Genomic DNA, 21,695 nt, shown 5'->3' on the forward strand with positions numbered 1-21,695 from the left:
AATAGACAAATTCGGATCCTAGAAAGCCAAGGAATCGTATCGTAGAGAACTTTAACAATATGGTTCTAGCATTATTTGGTTGGAATAGAGTAACTGTAGAAAAATTGTTGGGTCTGGTTATGGCTTCAACCTAACTTTGACCTGTGAAATTACCATGAACAGAAAATCAGTGAGGATGGTTATTATAAAATGTAGCACTCTACATTATGATTCCTGGTGTTCAATTTGTAAGCTTTCAGTCAATACAGGAAAGAATAAATATTTAACCAAGAGGTCAGGTCGCCTTATATGAATTTTTCTGTAGCACAATACGGCAAAAATATGCCTTCATCAATATTGATTTTGATGAAAGCATATCAAGCTTAATCTCTAAGCCTGCAGGTGATACAAAGGTCAACAGAGGGGTTAATGACAGTAATCAAGGCATGCTACTGCAACAAACCTAGAAAAACCTAGAAGTGGGATTTACTCAAAGAGGTAACTACCATCAGGGGTAAAGGGAAGGATTTTTGCTTTTGTAAAGGTAACTACGGTAGTCTGAGAGTGTTTTAAATTCAATACAGTAGTACCAACTGATGATGATGTTACCAACAGCAAATTCAAAATGGGAAGCATTCAAAGAATTAATCTCGGAAGCTACTAACCAACTAAGAAATACTTTCATACAAACTAAGAAATATTGTTCAAGGTTTAGGCCTAAATGGATGTCCAATGAACTAACGAGATGTGTTGCAGAAAAGAAAAATGCATGGGATACATATAAATTAACAGGTGACAAGGAAGCCTATGACAGATATAAGCTGGTCTGTAACGAAGTCACGAAGGAGGTTAAGCAGATTATGAGAAGTCTTTGGCAAAGGATGCAAAGACTTCTTTACTTATGTAAACTCTAGGAGGAAGGGGATGAATCAGATTGGTCCACTTGATATCAATGGTTCAACTGTTGATGATCCTGCTCAGGTAGCTAACAAACAAAATGAGTAATTTACATCTACATTCACAAAAGAGAAGTTATTCAGGGAGGGGAATGCCAAAGGTGAATTAAACTCTGGCAGTGAGCTTGATGATTTTGTAACAACTGAGAGGAAAGTGGAGGAGACATTGTTGCAGATAAACATAAGAAAGGCACCTTCGGTGGATGGGATCTATCCAGTTATATTAAAGGAGGCAGCAAAGGAAATAAGCAAACCCTTAACCTTAATCACGAGAGCTTCCTTGGACTCAATGGAGGTACCCATGGACTGGAGATATGAAAATGTGACCCCAATTCACAAAGGAGGATCAAAGGGCGACAAGTAATTATGGACCTGTTAGATCCAGGAAAATTAATGGAGGCACTGGTTAAAGAAGCACTGCAGGATCATCTAGACAAGACTTCAGTTATATCTCAGATACAGCATGGGTTTGTTAAGGGGAAGTCTTGTCTGACCAATTTGATTGGATACTATGATGTGGTCACAAAAGAACTGGATGCAGGGAATAACTTTGATGTTATATATTTGGATCGTAGAAAGGCTTTTGATACTATTGCACATGGAAAACTACTGCAAAAATTGGAGCAGTGTGGCATTGGAGGCAAATTGCTGCTATGGATAAAGGGGTGGTTGAGGGGGAGAAGACAGAGAGTGGTAATCAATGGACACTGCTCATCGTGGACTAATGTTATTAGTGGAGTCCCTCAGGGTTCAGCCTATTGTTGTTTTCTGTATTTATTAATGATATTGATGATGGTATATCAGGCTTAGTGTCGAAGTTTGCAGACGATACAAAGGTAGGCAGGGTTGTCAAGGACACTAATGACAGTACGCTGCTGCAACAGAATCTAGAAAAATTGATCAGATGGGCTGAGAGGTGGCAACTGAAGTTTAACATTGACAAATGTAAAGAAAGTACTGCATATGGGAAGCATTAACCCCAGAATAAAAGATCAGCTCTGCAGCACTACACTGACAATGGTAGAGAATGAAAAGGACCTGGGGGTAATTGTGCAGGAAGATATGAAGTTTTCTGAACAATACAGATGGTCTACAAGAGTAGCTCATGGTGTCTTGTCAATGATATACAGGAGTTTTTCTATCAGCGATAAGGAGGTGATTATATCCTTGTATAAGGCAATGGCCTGGAGGCCTCATTTTAAGAAGGGTGTAGAGCTGCTGGAACGAGTTAAGAGAAGGACAACAAGATTAGTGAATGGAACAAAGGGTTGCTCTTACGAAGAAATGCTTAAGTTTTGCAAATTACAGTATCTGGAGACTAGGCACCTGTGAGGTGAGCTGATCAAGGTGTATAAAGCCTTGAATGGTTTGAGCATGCTCAATGCTGATGAGATTCTTCCTCTTGCTCAGAATAATCGCCTGAGAGAGCATAAATTCAAATTGAAGAAAGACAGTTGTAGGATAGATGTGCAAAAGTTTGCCTTTAGCCAGTGGGTGGTTGATTGCTGGAACAAACTTCCATCTGTCTTGTAGAAGTTGACAGCTTAAACAGATTCAAGGCAGAACTAGAGAAACATCTGGAGCGAATGGATCAGTGAAATGAGAATTTTTTTTTTTTTTTTTTTTTTTTTTTTGGCTGATGCTATATAATCTTTTTTTCTTACATCATGTGCCTTTACTACTGCTAAATCAGGAAAATGGGGGTGAGAAGTAGCAATTGAAGTTTAACATCCACAAATTCAAAGCTACATATGGGAAGCAGTAATCCCAGATTAAAGTACTAACTCAGCAGCACCACACTTGGATAGTAGAGAATGAAAAAGACCTGAGGGTAATTGTACAGTCAGATATGAAATTCTCCAAGCAGTGCAGAGAGGCTGCTAGGGCAGACCATGGAGTTTATTAATGATATACAGTAATTTTGCCAGCAGGGATAAGGAGGTGATTACTCCATTGCACAAGACAACAGTTAGACTGCATACAGGTGTGGAAGCCTCATTTTAAGAAGGACGTAGATCTCTTGGAACAAGTGCAGAAAAGAGAACAAGATTAGTGAGGATACAAAAGGGTGTTTACAAAGAAAAGAGCCCTCATGGGTAGAACATCTGGTTTTTCGTCTAGTAAACAGCAAAATTGACCACAGAACACATGCAATTTACAGACATCATATAACAGCACAAAATGGCTTGAGTTGCTGTTGTGCCTAAACCCTACAACTAACAACAAGAAAGGCGTCAGTTCTGCAAATTGCATCTGGAGATACCTGTTTTGAGGTTCCTAAAGTTGTGAGCATGTCTTTCTCCTGTGGACACACTAGGTTTTTTTTTGAGTGGGGGGCTTTATTGTTTACATGAAGCACTTTTTTAACAAAATATGAACAAACTATCCCAATAACCCAGTTACAAAGCATTTTTTATTTATTTATATTATGCATATTTTATTCGTGTTTTAATTTCTTTGAGATTATGTATTGAATTATATATTAATTTATAAAAGTATGTATATTCATAGCTAAATTTTAGGTCCAATCTCTTTATTTGCACTTTGGAACTTGGAGGGGGGGGAAGCATAAGAAATTTACTGAAGAATTTTAAGGGGTCTCAAGGTATAAAAGATTTGGAGCCCCTGGACAACACGCACATGATGGAGCATAAATTCATATTGAGGAAGGATGGCAAGATAGATGTGCGTAAATTTGCCTTCAGCCAGCAGGCAGTTGATTGTCGTAACAGATTTCCATCTGGTGTTGTAGAAGTGGATCTTTTGAATAAATTCAAGGAAGAATTAGAAAAATTATTAGAAGGGATGGGCAGGTGAAATGGAATAAATTTTCTTTTATTGGATGATGCTATATAAGCTTGCCTTCTTGCATTTAATATTAATTATTAAGCCAAATGACCACCACTGTATTTTTCCTCTGGAGCTTCTCTAAAATCATGTTAATCAGTCAGAATCATAGTTTGCAATGATCATATGATACCTGATATACTAGAGCTGGTGTGGAAGGGTCCTGACGTTTTTAGTACCTAATGCCACACAACTGTTGGAGATGTGTTCACCAATAAAAATACCATGCTTTTGTTCAGTGCTTAGCATATTCCGCTGCATTCAAAATGTACTGTTTTGAATTTAAAAAATTACCGTGCATTAATAGATGCTTAAAAATAACCAAAACATTAAGCGAATTCTATGTAACATGGACAAAAATATATTTAAAGAACTGTAACAAACTTACATATTCCAATAACGGATCTCTATTGGTGTATATCACTAAGCATGGAATGTTTGCCATACTAGCTGACAACCACTGAATAACAGCTTTCAACTGTATATCACCAGCACGTTGCCCACAACCCCACTTTGTTGTAGCCACAGGCCGTTTTCCATCACTATTTGGCATTAATAGTTGTTTTTCCATCTGAAATAAAAAAAAAAGAAACCACTAAAAATTTCATCATGCTGTAATTCATAACTTCCAAAATCTTTAGAAAACATTGCCTTCTAAAACAGTAATTGCAATTACGATAATAAATAAATAAACAACCAATACATTTCACATGCTGCTTACACAAAATAATCCAGGCTTTTTCATTTTTTGTGTAAGGAGGGGCTTTTCTTAGGACGATGGGCTACAAGTCCATTTTTGAAGAGGCGTCTTCTGACTGTACTGCACTTGCTACCACTCCAGTATGTTCTTCCCATTCTCTTTTCAGCTCAAACGAAGAAGCTTTATGGTTTTTTTAAGGCATAAGCGCTTCAAAACGAGGTCCTGTTTTGGCGTAGAGACTCGTTTGCATCCGGTTCCTTTTTTCCTATTAGCAGACCTCGAGTTTGGAAAGAAATTTACTCACTTCGACTGATTACAAGACACTCTATAAGCAATATAGAGGGCACAAAGGGCACAAAAGGGCACAAATTTTAATTATTTTATTAATATAAATAAAAATTATTAAAATTAAAAAAATAAATATATAAATAAAAATTATTTTAAGGGCACAAAAGGTGATATAGTTGTACACGTTGGCACTAATAATATTAAGAGTAGGAGACCGGCAGAATTACTTAACAAGTACAGGTCACTGCTGAACAAAAGCCAAGAATTAGGGTTGAATTTGAAAGTGTCTGCAATTCTGCCCAGACACGATAGGAGGGAGTATATGATGAGAGCCTTGTCGATCAATTCGGCCCTGGAAAGATTGTGCAAGGCTCAAGAGGTAGAATTTTTTTCAGCCTGGACTGTACTTGTTAACAGGAGAGATTGCTTCTACAGGGATGGGATACACTTAAATAGAAAGGGTGCAAGAATATTTGCTGATGCTATCGAGGCAGTGTTAGGTGGGTCGGAAAACTGCTAGCTTGGGGGGAGACAAAGACCAATAGATTGACAGTAGCCACTGGCAGAGGTGAAAGAGATTCTTGCACTGCTTCTATTAGAATGAGCAGAAGCCTGAAAAACAAGATGCATGGTATTTCAGAGACTGCTGGGAGCCATTGCGGTACAAGTAAACACATGGGTTGTGTTAGGGTAGCTAAGAATAGAAACAGGTGCAGGTATACTTGTGTGTACACCAATGCTAGGAGTTTAGTAAATAAATTTGATGAATTTGAGGTATTGCTCAAAACATCAAAGGCAGATATTGTTGGGATATCAGAGACGTGGTGTCACACAGATATAAGGGATGCAGAACTGCAATTTGGGGAGCACAACGTCTACAGAAAGGATAGACAGGATAGGAAGGGGGGAGGGGTTATGCTATTAGTTAAGAAACACATAAAAACCAAGGAAGTGAAGCCAGTCGACATCGCTGGACAGTGCAGTGTTGAGTCAGTTTGGTGTGACATAAGCATTGGGAGATCAAAATTGAGAGTAGGAGTGTGCTATAGGCCTAATGACTCTGATGAGTATAATAAGGAACTGTACAGGGAAATAGAGTGGGCCAGTAAATCAGAGAGTCTTATAATGGGAGATTTTAATTTCCCAGATATTGACTGGAATTTGGGGGCTGGTTACTCACGCACTAGCAGGGCTTTTGTGGATTTATTGGATGATTGTTTTCTACATCAGCATGTTCGGGAGGCAACTAGAGGGAGTAATACTCTTGATTTGATTATCAGCAGTGATTCTTCATGCATTAAGAATCTGCAGATAAATGAACCACTAGGTGGCAGTGATCACAGTGTGCTGAAGTGGGATTTACTCAAAGAGGTAACTACCATTAGGGGTAAAGGGAAGGGTTATTGCTTCCATAAAGGCGACTACGATGGATTGAGACAGTATTTAAATTCTATACAGTGGGACCAACTGATGATGTTACCAACAGCAAATTCAAAATGGGAAACATTCAAAGAACTTATCTTGGAAGCTACTAGGCTTTACATACCAACTAAGAAATATTGTTCAAGGTTTAGGCCAAAATGGATGTCAGATGAACTAATGAGGCATATGGCAGAGAAGAAAAATGCATGGGATACTTACAAATTAACACATGACACAGAAGCCTATGATAGATACAAGTTGATATGCAACCAAGTTACAAAGGAGGTTAGGCAGGCGAAGGCAGATAACGAGAAATCCTTGGCAAGGGATGCAAAGAAAAACAGCAAAGAGTTCTTTACTTATGTAAACTCTAGAAGGAAGGGGATGAATCAGATTGGTCCACTTGATATTGATGGGTCAACTGTTGATGATCCTGCTCAGGTAGCTAACAAACTAAATGAATATTTTGCATCGGCATTCACACATGAGGAGTTATTCAGCAAGGGGAATGCCACAGGTGTATTCAACTCTAGCAGTAAGCTACAGAATCTTGAAATAACTGGGAGTAAAGTGGAGGAGAAACTGTTGAAGATAAACACAAGAAAGGCACCCGGGGTGGATGGGATCTATCCAGTTATATTAAAGGAGGCAGCAAAGGAAGTAAGCAAACCCTTAGCCATAATTATGAGAGCTTCCTTGGACTCAGGGGAGGTACCCATAGACTGGAAATGTGCAAATGTGACCCCAATTCACAAAGGAGGATCAAAGGCTGACACAAGTAATTATAGACCTGTGAGCTTAACTTCTGTTCCAGGAAAATTAATGGAGGCACTGGTTAAAGAAGCACTGCAGGATCATTTAGACAAGACTTCAGTTATATCTCAGACACAGCATGGTTTTGTTAAGGGGAAGTCTTGCCTGACCAACTTGATTGGATACTATGATGCAGTCACAAAAGAACTGGATGCAGGGAATAACTTTGATATTATATACTTGGATCTTAGAAAGGCTTTTGATACTGTTGCACATGGAAGACTGCTACACAAATTGGAGCAGTGTGACATTGGAGGCAAATTGCTGCTATGGATAAAGGGGTGGTTGAGGGGGAGAAGACAGAGAGTGGTAATCAAGGGACAGTGCTCATCGTGGACTAATGTTATTAGTAGAGTCCCTCAGGGCTCAGTGTTGGGTCCATTATTGTTTTCTGTATTTATAAATGATATTGATGATGGTATATCAAGCTTAATGTCCAAGTTTGCAGACGATACAAAGGTTGGCAGGGTTGTCAAGGACACTACTGACACTATGCTGCTGCAACAGGATCTGGAAAGGTTGAGCAGATGGGCTGAGAGGTGGCAAATGAAGTTTAACATTGACAAATGTAAAGTACTACACATGGGAAACAGCAACCCCAGAGCAACGTATCAACTCTGTGGTACAACACTGACAGTGGTAGAGAATGAAAGGGACTTGGGGGTGGTTGTGCAGGCAGATATGAAGTTCTCTGAGCAGTGCAGACGGGCTGCAAGAGTAGCTCATGGAGTATTGTCAATGATATACAGGAATTTTTCCAGCAGGGATAAGGAGGTGATTATTCCATTGTATAAGGCAATGGTCAGGCCACACCTAGAGTACTGTATACAGGTCTGGAGGCCTCATTTCAAGAAGGATGTAGAGCTGCTGGAACGAGTACAGAGAAGGGCAACAAGATTAGTGAATGGAACAAAGGGGTGCTCTTACGAAGAAAGGCTTAAGTTTTGCAAATTACAGTGTCTGGAGACTAGGCACCAGCGAGGTGATCTGATAGAGGTGTATAAAGCCTTGAATGGTTTAAGCATGCTCAATGCTGATGGGATTCTTCCTCTAGCTCAGAAAAATCACCTGAGAGGGCATAAATTCAAATTGAGGAAAGACAGATGTAGGATAGACGTGCGGAAATTTGCCTTTAGCCAGGGGGTGGTTGGTTGGTGGAACAGACTTCCATCCCTTGTGGTGGAGGTTGATAGCCTAAATAAGTTTAAGGCTCAGCTGGACAGGTATTTTGAACGAACAGAGGGGTGAAGTGGAAGTGGGTTTTTTTTTGGCTGATGCTGCATAAGCTTGCTTTCTTGCATCAAATGCCTCTACTAATGCTAATGCTAATATTACGGGAAGAACATCCTTCCTCACATAAAGCAACAATAGCACTCTTTCTACGTGGCATCAACTGCATGTAACTCGCCATCCTGACGCAGGCAAGGAATGACTGCAACTCTTGCAGAGCATGCTTATATAGCTGAAACTAACAGCTGATGCAATACTACATCATCACCTACGGGTGTCAATCTTGTCTGATGCAACCTGTAAGAAATATTGTCATATATTTACGCTATTCGGACGACAATTACAATTTTAAGGGGTGATGCACTTTCTTTGAACAGCAGTGTATATACATAAATCTTCCCATAGTATTATACCTGGCTTTACGTATGTTTATCTTTTGTAGTTCAACATAACCAAGCAGCGTACCCTGGCAGGAGGGTAATTAATAAATTTACTAAATATATAAACAATGAACTACAAGGGCCGATCATATTTTTTTATGAACAATTGTATTGCTTGCTGTTTCTATCCGAGCCACGGAATTTAAGACCAAACCAAGCTGCATCACATGGCGCCTCCGTAGCCAGGAGTAGCAGTGCGTAGCACACGCTTCTTGATTAGACCGGGGTTCGAGCCCGTGACCACCAAAATCGGAGGATGCGGAAAGGTCAGGGAATGATCACCGCATATCCCAGGAGCAATATGGCCTTATTTGCTAATACTCCTCAAAACCAAATAACAAACAAGCTGCATCACAGCAACTGCGCAGTTGACTCGTGCGCATGGTGTGACCTTGGCGTTCAGTAAAGTTTATGGATGTAACACACGAGGAACACTGTGATGCTCTCAAATTTTGTTTCCATCTCAAGAAAACATCAGCTGAAGAGTATGAAATGTTAAAAGATTCTTATGGCAAATCTAAGCTTTTAAGCTAAGAATCTAAACATTTCTCAACTGTGGACTGTATCAGAATCAGCTTTATCGCTCCAAGAAGTAAACCGTCAACATTAAATGCGTGTGGAATAATGTATGGCCAGAGTCAGTTCATTCAGGAAATAGGGTGGAATTGGTACGATAGTAGAACTTGTCACGTCGGTAGGAAGGGAAGGTTTTGAGGATATGACTACTGAAGCCCTTCTGGGTAGCACAGTTGATAAAATCGTCCTCCTCCCCACACCGAGTGGAAAAGACCTGAGTTTGAATCCCGTCGATGCCGCGAGGAATTTTTATGGGTCTTTTTCACAACGTGGCTGAGTTAGTCGGGCTCAGATGAGGGTATCATGGTTTTTTCTCCCGCAAGCTCGCGTCCAGCAAAACAGAAAATCGACCTCAGGACACGCAATTTATAGACAACATACACAGAGGTACAAGGTCTTAGTCGCCTATGCTACTAAAGAAAGACAATGATTTTTGAAGACGTTCAAGGATTACTGATAGAAAAGAGGCTGGCGAAGCGGATTTGTTGGAATTTTGGCATCGGAGGTAAAACCAAATCAATTCAGAGGCTGATAGCGCAGATGAAAATTCTAAACTTCCAAATTTTACACTAAAAAGCATAAAGTTAGCCGAACAATTAGAATCTTTTTTTTGAACTCAGATTCTTCGGCTGAAAGGAGCCCAAAGTTCAAAAGGGAGCTTCAAAAATGCTTAGCTCCATACGATGAAATTTACAAAGTTTTTCAACCAAAAGCAAACAAACCCAAATTATTGATTTTTTAAAGAGAGCAGAAGATACACAAAATCTAGAATGGTGTATTTTTAGTTTTTTTAACATTTTGCTAACGAAATAGTGTATTTTTGTTAGCTTTTGGAATGTAACCCCCCTTTGTACTTTTTCTTAGTCCCGTATAACACGACATTTTATAGGAACCTAACTAACGTGTTATACGAGTGTTACCTGTCTAAAATTAAAGTCAACGTTTTTTCAACCCCCAACGATTTTCACTCCCCCCAGAAACAATATACACATTTAAAAAAAAATATATATAAAAAATATTAACATACAAAATATAAATTAAATACATTGACTTCTTTGAACTAAACTTCTTAAATATATATATATATATATATATATATATATATATATAGTCTATATATACAGGGTTGTTAAAATTAAAGTATCCCTATGTAGAGGGCTCTGGAGCGAGTTCTAAGGGTTGTACTGAAGAGAAATTTGGACAACAGGTACAATAAAGAATGCGCTCGCCATTTATTGGAAAAAAAAATTAGTTACAAAATTTATCACTGTATGGCGCGTAACCATCTTAGTTACGATTATGCAAATAACGTAAGTTATTTACATAATCGTAAGTTAGTGCCACAGCGCCACTACTCAGCTCTACTGTACTGCATAAAAGAAAAGCAGTCTCTTCAAAATCACACACTACTGTAGATGTTTGCCTGCGCTACAGCAGCAATGTCAACGTTGCAAGAAAAGGCGCTATTAGTGAAGCTGTACTATCACAACAGCAACAATGCAGCTGCGGCTATCAGAGAATTCCAGCGTCAGAAGCGCACAAGGCCCACGTTGACCTATGACTGTTCGCGCTGTCAGCAAAATGATTGAGAAATTTGAAGCGACAGGACATCTTGGTGATCAACCAGGTAGAGGTCGAAAACGAATGGACTCCTCTCGTGTTGAAGATGTGGCTATGGCTGTCGTGGATTTATCAAGTCAATCTCCATGTGGTAGCGCAAGTGTGCCAACTGTTTCTCGTGAAGTAAACATGCCGTATTCCATTGCAAGGCTAGTAATGCATCAGGTGTTGCAGTACTATCTTTACAAGATGCACATGCTACAGCAGCTAAAGCATGGTGATGCAGATATTCGTTTCACATACACACTTCAGTTTCTGGCGCGAATGACAGTGAATATCACTTGGCCATGGAACATCCTTTGGAGTGATGAAGCCCACTTCTGCTTAAATCGACAAGTGAATACGCACAACTGTCGCATTTGGGCAACAGAAAACCCTCGAGTTATCCAAGAGGTCCCGTTGCATTCTCCAAAAGTGACAGTGTGGTGTGGATTTACGGCCACATTCATGACTGGGCCATATTTTTTTGAACAGGTAACACCGACTGGACCCCGTACCAGTTCCGTCACTGGACAGCGATATTATGAAATGTTGGCAAATTTCGCAATACCAGAGCTGCAACAACTTGGGCGCCTTCACGATACCATATTCATGCAAGATGGTGCACCACCCCACATCCACCATTGTATCCAAAGATTGCCAAGGCAACACTTCACAGATGAACGGGTCATCAGCCGTTGTTTCCAGACATTTTAGCCACCCCGATCATCGGACCTCAACCCCATGCGACTTCTAGTTGTGGTTTTTTTTTAAAGAACCAGGTGTATCGGGAAGGATGTCAAACTCTTGCAGATCTGAAGGACAGCATTAGACGTCATGTGCTGGCTATTCCAGTTGAGATGTTACGTTCTGCTGTATAAAATGCTGTTCTTAGAATGGAAACTGTTATCGACCAAAATGGAGGACACATTGAACAATTGTAGCGCTGTTCAAGTGATTTGCATTGCCACAGTGCCATATAGTGACAAATTTTGTAACTAATTTTTTTTCCAATAAATGGCGAGCGCATTCTTTATTGTACCTGTTGTCCAAATTTCTCTTCAGTACGAGCCTTAGAACTCGCTCCAGAGCCCTCTACATAGGGATACTTTAATTTTAACAACCCTGTATATATATATATATTTAAGAAGTTTGATATTTTATTTTATAAGTTTAGTTCAAAGAAGTCAATATATTTAATTTATATTTTGTATGTTAATATTTTTTATATATAAAAAAAAAAAAAAGTGTATATTGTTTCTGGGGGGGTTGAAAAATCCCCCCCGCCTAGATATCCCGCATTGGAATGCTAAGGATCTGGTCACTTTACATACAACTCGTGTTTGTGCACACTGGGTTTCAAGACTACTCACACCTCAACAACAGCAAGTGCGCATGAAGATTTGCCAAGAGCTACAACGGTGGTTACTAACGATGATGAGGTTCTGCACATATAGTGTTAGGATCAGCCGCCACCTGCGGTTTCCCACATCTGCGCTGAGGTACTGCACAAAAAAAAAAAAAAAATTACGATATTAGGGTCCCCCTTAAATGATTATATCTACCCATATATTTATTTTGTCTGTAAATTGTGTGTGTTCTCTGGTCGATTTGCCTGTTTTGCTGGACGGAAAATCCCTAGTTTCTGGAGGAAAAAAAGCTTGCTATCTACGCCTGAGACCGACTAACTCAGCCACGGAGTGAAAAAAGCCCACTAAAGTTCCTCGCGTCATCGACGGGATTCGAACTCGGACCTTTTCCACCCGGTGTGGGGAGGACGGTGACGATACCACTGTGCTACACGCGCAGACTGAGGTTCTGCACAGGGGGATAAAGGCAGATGATTTTTTTTTTTTTTTTTGGTAGTTGGCGCATAGGCTTCTGTGGCCATAATGCACCTCCCAAGGTTTTTGCACTACTTTGATCCAAGCCCGAGGCGGGAATCGAACCCGCGACCTTTGGTAAAGGCGGATGAGACAGCTTCATCATTTCGACCCATGGAACGGGAAGGTTAGGATTTACACCACCGTAGGAATAAGTCTTGAGTTGTCCATTAGTTGTGGTCATCATTAACTTCTTTCCTCCCATAGCCAGTATCAAAGTTTCTGGGGGGGGGGGGGACTGGGCAACAAAGCTCTGTTTGAAAGGCGACGTAATCGCCAACCCCGAAAAAAGGAAAAGCTGTGGTTTCTGCAGGAAAGGTTATGGTCATCTCCTATTTTGGGGTTAAAGGAATGGTTTTTCAGAATGTTGTGCTACTTCATACGACTGTTATGGGACCTTACTATAGAACTGTACTGCACACTTTGCAGGATCACAATCGTCGCAAACGACCACAACTGTACGCAGGGGTGGGTGGATGCCGCATCGCAATGCGAAATCTCACATTGCTCATACTGCCATTGAGTACTTAGCCAGCATTAATGTAAAATGTGTTCCTCATTTGTCTTACAGACCTAACCATGCAGTCTGCAATTTTTTTTTTCCAAAATTAAAAAAGAAGCCGAGAGGAAATCATTTATAGTCATCAGAAGTTGTAAAGACGTTAGAGGCGATTCACAAACATTTAAAAAAAAAAAAAAATAGCTTCCACCATGTTTATGAAGAACGGCAGAAACGTTGGAGTAAGCGCATTTCATCGAATGGAGATTACTTTAAAAAGGAATATCAAAATATGGATGATTAATAAAGGTACGTTGTGAAAAAAAAAAAAAAATATATATATATATATGATCATTCTTTATTGAACAGACCTCGCATTATGATGCTGACTGTTACTCCTTGAATATTTTGCTACCATTGCTTACCTCAAGATGTTTGTCATTTTCCAACTGCTTCGACGATACACTCTTTGATAACGTACTACCGGAAGCTCCAGTACCTTCGATGATCTCCGAAAGTTCGTCGATGGAACTTGCTGTAGAGGTTACAGCACTTCCCGTTGGCGGGGGTACGTACCAAAAAGAGTCAGGGGCTTCTGCGTATTTTTCACTTTTATTATCACCCGAATGATGCCGCCGACGGAACTTTGCTTTGAATGGAACGGGAAGGTTAGGATTTACACCATCATAGGAATACGCCTTGAGCTGTCCATTAGTTGTGGTCATCATTAACTTCTTTCCTCCCATAGCCAGTATCAAAGTTTCTGGGGGGAGGGAAAGGGGTGGTAGAAGTAGAGTATCCTCCGGGGTTACCTGAAAAAGTGAGGGTTCGGAGTTTGCAGGACGGATTGGCTGGTACGCATTAGGGACTACACCTAATTCTGGACCTTCAGAGATGTCGTCCATGTCGCTACTCCCACTGGAACTTTGAGAAAAGCGACTCGAACTTCGACTACTACGGCGTGATAGATGACGGCTACGGCGTCGAATCCTTTTCCTGAAGTCATCGTATCTTTCGTGAATGCTTAGATTTGGGGCGTCTTCCTCATCACTGCCATCCAGCACAAAACCTACAGAATCGGAACGGGACGAGCGCGTCATTCTACTGTCGTCGTCTTCGCTTGACTGAGAATCGGAGTGCTTAGAGGACGGAATATGGCCTCCTTGAACGATAGCCGAACGGGAGATCAGCTGATTTTTTTTCTCTTTTTTCTGACTACGATGACTGCGATGTACCAAACCTAGTTTGAAAACAAATAAATTATAGACATCAGCTCTGCGAAAACAACAACATTTCAATAATTTTATTTTCATTTATTTGACGGTTTTTCCTTATAATAATTTTAATTATCGTTTTAATAATCGCATTTAAATAAAGGCAACAATCTTTAATATAAGGTGTTTGGCAACTCCTTAAGAATAGAAAATGCGCAATAAATGACTTCAACTTCCAGGAGAACATCTGCCTTTATAGATGAAGCCGAATATTTGCAAGTATCCTCCAGGGCTTGGCACATTGGTCCATAAATTTGCCCACTGCGACAACAAACAATATTCCACCTAAGACAACTTATACAGTACACAAATGTACACTGTCCTACCATTAATATCCGGACACCCCCTTCGTTGATAGTAGTGATAGACATAATAGAGAGGTCGAAATCGATTTTTGCGAATATGGCAGATCATTTGATTATTCGACTGATTCATCCGATTATGACAAATCCCAATTCCACTGACTTTTTTTTTTTTTTAGGAGCATTAGCAACTAAGGCCATATTGTTCCAGGGATATGCGGTGGTCATTCCCTGACCTTTCCGCTTCCTCCGTATTTGGTGGTCACAGGCTTGATCCCCGGTCTAATCAAGAAGCGTGTGCTACGCACTGCTGCCCACCTGGCTACGGAGGCACTCCTCTGATTTCACTCGATTACGAAAATCATCCGAATGATTCGGTGCCTATGGCTTAAGTAGCCACTGTACCAGAAAACCCAACAACATTCGAATGATTCATTCGATTATTCGATACCTATCACTAGTTGATAGTTGGTCATGTCCTAACCAAGCACCACCAATCGGATTTGTGCTGATTGGTTGGTAGTAGTAAGGTTTAAGTGAATCCACAACATAAGCCATATTACGCCGTATATAACATGCCTGTAAATTGCAAGTGTTCTGTATGCTGTTTGCTAAACGAAAAACCATTCTACCCTCGCCTGAGATCGACTAACTCAACCATATTGTGAAAAAGAAACAAAAATTACTCGCGTCACTGACGGGATATGAACGGAGGAAGGCGATTATGCCAACTGTGCCACCCACGAGGGCGTATTGTGACCGACTGGTTTCAGGACATGAGCGTCGAAAAGTTGGACACTGGACAGTCCAGAGCACAGACCTCAGTCCTACAGAAAAAGTCTGGGATGAATTGGATCGTTGGGTGCGTGCGAGAACACTGTCTAAAAAACAGAGCTGAACTAATCGCCGCTTTAAAGGCCAAATGGCGGAAAAATGCTAAAGGTTTTAGCATACGTTATTTTAATGGTAGGTCACTATCTATGACCTACCATTAAAATAGAATGCCTGGAAATAAGCTGGACCGGCTTACTATTATTTCTCCCTAATGATTGGGGGGGGGGGAAAGGAGTTTGGATTATTATTATTTGTTTATTAATCCAATAGGATTCACCGCTAGACAATCATGTTTCCAATAAAAAGTTTAGCTTGACAGACCAGTTTAAAGAATATTTTTAAAAAGTATTTTTTATTATTATCTTTATTATGGAACAGAAATTTTTTCATTTATATTTCCATTAAAAAACTAATAATGTCCCTGCAACTGCGACAACATTATGTGTGAGACTAAATCGAGAAAAAAAAAAAAAAAAACTGGTAACGTACTGATAAGAATAATAAAGACACTTTCAGAACAGATTGGCGATTTCAGTATTGTAATTCTTTTCAAAAATAGGTAAAATGAATTTTAAGTGAAAATATTTTATTTACATATGCATATAGTATTTTAAATGTAATTACCACAACTGCATTTTAAAATAAAATTCCCACAATATAAACTAAATTAAAAAAAAAAAAAAAAAAAAAAAATCCATAAATGTAAAACAGGAAAGAATTCTGAAGTGCGCCCGGGTGCAAATCGCAATTTGGCGTCCCCTTAAAAATTTTCTTTATCATGTGCATGTGAGTTTCAGGTTTTCAGGTACCCGGATGCAGTGGCCATGCATCTGGGCGCCTGGCCATGGATCCATTAAAGCCAAGTTAACATCACTGGGCATTACTGAAGATCCATCTTGTGCTTCTGGGGGGCTGGCACCATCCTATGTATGATTGTCCCCCTGTACGAGGAACTTCGTTCTGTATTCATCACCAAAATCATGTACTTACCCAGAAATCAGGAATTCCACCTACTGGACAATATATAGGAGTATACGACGTTTTCAAATTTTGCTCAGGAGCTCTTTGCAAGACGAAGAAACAATCCTAACATCTATCCTAGGAACATACATGTTGAAGAGCAATCACTGAATAGTGAATAATATGCACTCAACTGCTGATATCGAGACCTATCAATCGTGACAAACACCTGGATGCGACTAAATATTTTGATGTAACTAAAACATCTAAACAAGACACAGACTAAGAACCTCCAACTGAACCTCCATACCTGGACATGACTGAGCCACTGAGGGTACTTGTTCTCCCAACCGTGACATGCGCATATTCAATTGTGCCAGTTACTTGGACATGACTAAACCACAGAAAAGGAACTTGCCTCTCGACCATGACTTGTGCACCAAGTGGCGATCAATACCAGACTCTCCTGTCTGGTATCTTTTGACTCCTGTTTCCTTACCCCATTCGCCTAGTGGAGTTTACTCCACCTAATACTTTTGAGGATGCCTTCCTCTACGCCTCAATATTTCTTGTGCTATTTCCCAATCTCTATCTGTGTGGGTTTTTTTTATATATATATCGGTAGGTCCTGTCTTTGAAAGCTCAGGCAATTAGGTGGCAGGACCTGCCAGAGAATAATGGGCAGCCTCGCTTACCTCCTAGAGGTGTGCACGGGCAACGTGGGGTCCCATTAGGAGTCCTGCGGCCAAAAGCCAGACCACAACAACAGAACCCAATATAATACTCCTCACATACCACACACAATACTTTTGTCTAACTTTTACAGAGTAATGTATACTTCACAAGAGTACTTATGGTGCAGCTCTGGGAATTCACCAGTGCCCCCCCCCCAAACACTATTATTAATCATATGGTGCAAGGAAGCTTGAGGCCTATGCTGCACCAGCCAAAACAAAATTCTAGAGTTACCCTGAGAGAGAGAGAGAAGGAGAGAGAGAGAAGCAGAAAGGAATCACCAAGAAAGAGAAGAATGATGATATCCAGCTCAGAACCCTGGGTTTGCCAAGTCCATACTCACCAAATGTGAGCCCCTGGGGTTATGTATCCCTTTCACCCTCGGGAGGGCTCGCCCTGCATCATCGTAATATATCGATGTCATTTCGAAAGACTAAATTTTTAAATCTACTAACCTCTTCTCAGACATCGTGCGTCTTAAATAATTAATGGCCAGTATATTCATTTATAACATAATTTTATAAACCACAAGTTATAAAATACTATTTTCATGATTTTTATTTAATGCTAGCAATTAGTATTACACCAATTACCAGTAACCGAGATGTAACATGTATAATACCCCTAATTACGTGTCAGCCTGAGACTGGCTGAGTAAAAACCAATGAGATATGTTGTTAATCGCTTCTAATGAATACTTCGCATCTGCCTGACCCATAATGAATTTTTATGACCATCAGTGTGGTGCAAAAAGTGGGTTCACTGGATGCGACATAGGAGGGAATCCCATACGCGTTTCTTAAATGGTTACAACGTAGATTAACAAAAGAAAGAAAGGGGCATTAAACCAAACTATTCACCCAGACCCCCTATCAGTTACCATTCTAATGACCATCATAGCGGACTGATAGTAGCCATTTTGATATTATTACCAGTATTTGAAAATAAGATCTTTCTAGGCGCTTATATGCATAATATACCTATTGTCTTTACCATGTCCATCCGCCCGCATGTTACAACTCGACTCTCAGTGGTGAATTTTCGTGAAAATTTATATTTGCACATTTTAGAAAGATTTATCGAGCCATCCCAAATTTAAAACGAGAATAGAAATCTGGTAATTATTATTTATTTTTTATACATATATTAGGCTATCCATATACTGGATATAAATTTTAAATCCATACAAATAAAATTTTTTGTAGTTGAAGCAACTGTTATGTTTGTTGCCACATTGGTTGGAGGAATTAATGAATTTTGCGCATGCGCAAAAATTTTTTCTCTGTGCATAAAAGTCGCTGCTCTTTGCTTTATTTTTTATTATAAATCATGAATTATTACTATGTACTAATGCGCCTGAAATGTAACGCACTGCGTACAGAATGTCAGCAAATTATCTTTACAATTTTAATCTCTCATTTCTCAGGGAATGTTTAAGTTACAGTTAAAATACTATATTATATCAGTTACAAAGATCGACTTAAAAAGTTTAAATATGGCCTACTATGCATTCCACTCGCAAGTTTAGCTAATTCCTCAGTACCGCTATATGGCGTCCGGTTAAAGAAGGCGTTTTGTGTTAGCTTTAATGATACTAAATCTGTAAAATGGCAATTTTGGTGAAAGTACAGTATTGAGGGCTCCACCAAATAAACTATCGATTCTTGGTTGCTGCAAACAGTTCTGTGGACGATGGTTGTGTCTGAAAAGGATATAGTTATTTAATAAGGGTAGGTTATCTAAAAATCGGATAATTAGTAGTTCGTTTTTAATTAAGAATTTTGTAAAGAATGTTATTAAACAAGGTTAGCCTTTAAGATAAAACTTTCAAGTTTGTTGTAACACTTGATTTGCGGTAGTTGTCAGTGATGATGCTTTGACTGACAACAGTTGTCGGTTATGATCAGCAGAAACCAGCGAGGTTGTCAAGCTACTGATATCGTATGGAAGTTGCTGAAAGAAGAAGCTGCTTTCAAAAGACTATTTTTCTTTTTGACATTCATCTTCAAGCATATCGGTTATATATACCGATTATGGGTTTCAGTTACTGCTCAAGTGAAACAGTGTGACATTTGTTCAGAGTTCCTCGACAACGTGCCTAAATGACACGATTATAAACAAATTGGTCTTCAGTGACGAGGCGGGATTTCATCTGAGACGCAGAAAAATTTCTTCAGGTCATGAATATATTCGAACCAAGCACTTTCCAAACGGTTCCACGTGACAAATTTTCTTACTACGCCACTGAGACCATCAATTCGATCACATACTTGTACTGCACGTAGTCTTGCTTTAGAAACTGTCCGCGCTCTGAATGTTACTGGAATGGATAGAATATTCGACCATCCTCCTCTAAACACAATAATGGGTTGTTTTATAATGGATTTTTGGTTAAAGGTGCTGAACAGAGCCAGTTATACATTATGAAGCTAAAAATCACTGTAAAACTGGCCATATGTGTCTTTTGCATAGTTTGTGTACGTTTCCTGTTATGTTACTTTGTTAAATTGATTGGTCAATTAGCCACCAGGAAGGTCGCCTTCCAGTTCAACTCATCTGCCTAAATGTATGGAGTTCGTGAATTGCGTGTGTTCTCTGATCGATTTGCTTGTTTTTACTAGATAAAGAACCAGAGTTTCCGGGAAGAAAAACCTTGCTATCTGCTCCTGAGACCAATATCTCAGCCACGGAGTGAAAAAAAAAAAAAAAGCCCATAAAAGTTCCCCGCTTCATCGACGGGATTCGAATCTATGTCTTTTCCGCACGTTGTGATAATAACACAACTGTTATTTCAATCGGATGAAGTTTCTTTCCAGAAAACCTAGCACTCAAATCGATGTTGTGCAACCCTGAAGACCAGAATGTTAAACTTGTAGGCCGCAACACACAACTGTTATTTCATCCGATTGAAATCACAGTTGTATGGAATAATTAAGGTCGGCTTCTCTGCTGTAGGATGCAGAGCTACTTGGTATGATTGAAATAAGGATGAACATATGTTTCACAAAATACTTTAATTCCTCCAGAATTTTCGTTAACTTTCATGCCTTATTATGTAAAAACCCGCACACATTACAAGTCTATATTTTGGGAAAGCTTATATATACTGCTCTATGAAAAAATATGAAAATTTCAACTTCAATGAATATTAAGATAGGTGTAAACATTAAAGTAATTCTCCACTGCGAACTTGTGCATCAGAACGATGCCTGTTTGTTCTCCTGTATCTCTTGTTTAGCCTATGTTGGGCACATACAAGTGTGCCCAACATTACCTGATTTCGTGTGCCATACAAGTATGGCACACGAAATCTTAAAAATTACGAAACTACACCCGGCGAGAGAAAAAATTACCCCAACATAAAAGAGTTAGTGGAACCTTCTGAAATTATGCATGTACTAAGTACATCGTGATGATATATTTAAATGATCAAAGAAGCTATAAGTTGGAAGAGAAAAATAAGCAGGGTACATTTAGGTCCGAGGGGCAAAGTAAATAGGCAAACCGGGAAGATGCTAATATGGCAGTTCACCTAGTTACTATTAAATTTGTCATTCCTGCCCATGTTCAACAAAGGCATAAAAATCGAATCCAGGAATCATGATCACCACTGATTTTTATTTAAGGTAATCTCACACACAGATGTTACGTTGAAACTTTTGTCTCTCCAACAGTTACATAACCATTTATTCTAAAGAGCAATACTCAGCTCAATACTATTAACATTCTGAAACAGTTTCTTTGTAATGTCGACCTGTACCTGCTAGGTCACCTAAGAAGCAGATCGACACAAAAATCTGCCTGTGAACGCGCTCAGGCCAATTTGCATATTTCGTGCCCTGAAAAACCTGTAATAATTCATGGGGGGGGGGGGACTCGACGTCTGAGTTAGGACGACTACGACTTCGATTGAAGAACTTTCAAAATTCGAAATTCCTCAGTAGTCGAAGGAAATAGAATGCAGAACTCTCCAAGAAGGGTGAAGGAGGCAAATTTATCATGCCGACCAGGCTGCCAAAGAGAGTAGTCCATAGCGACACTTCAAAGGCCGATATTTCTAAGTTATCGCATTTCGCGTGGATCTATTCTATGCTGGTTTTTCGCATTTAGTAAAAATTTTTGTTCTGATTATTTCTTGCTTTTATCAAAGCGAACACAAAATCAATCTACACTCTTTATGTTGGGGAAATTCTTTTATTTTTTTGACACTTTTATATGAGGTCAAAGTTCAGTGATTAAACATGAGCAGAATTCATCAGTAATATAACATAAGAAAGTTACAATTTTGTGATTTATCCTGGTTAAATGTCCACCGTTACAACATTATTAAAACAATAAGCTTAGCAGATGAAGGTCAA

At 39.5% G+C, this 21,695-nt stretch overlaps 1 protein-coding gene across 4 annotated transcripts in view; it reads right to left on the reverse strand.

Annotated features, from left to right (window-relative positions):
• LOC150084163 (uncharacterized) overlaps positions 1–21,695 on the reverse strand; it is a 63,033-nt gene that overhangs the window by 1,290 nt on the left and 40,048 nt on the right. For all 4 annotated transcript variants that reach the window (XM_090375909.1, XM_090375912.1, XM_090375910.1 and 1 more), the window contains 2 exons: positions 13,658–14,472; positions 4,171–4,353 (listed from right to left, as the gene is read on the reverse strand). In XM_090375909.1, coding sequence (XP_090232035.1) covers positions 4,171–4,353; positions 13,658–14,472 — 998 coding nt within the window. The remainder of the gene's footprint in view (positions 1–4,170; positions 4,354–13,657; positions 14,473–21,695) is intronic.

This window comes from Mastigoproctus giganteus, chromosome 6 (assembly GCF_048544385.1).
Source record: "Mastigoproctus giganteus isolate SK-2022 chromosome 6, ASM4854438v1, whole genome shotgun sequence".
NCBI classification, from domain to species: domain Eukaryota; kingdom Metazoa; phylum Arthropoda; class Arachnida; order Uropygi; family Thelyphonidae; genus Mastigoproctus; species Mastigoproctus giganteus.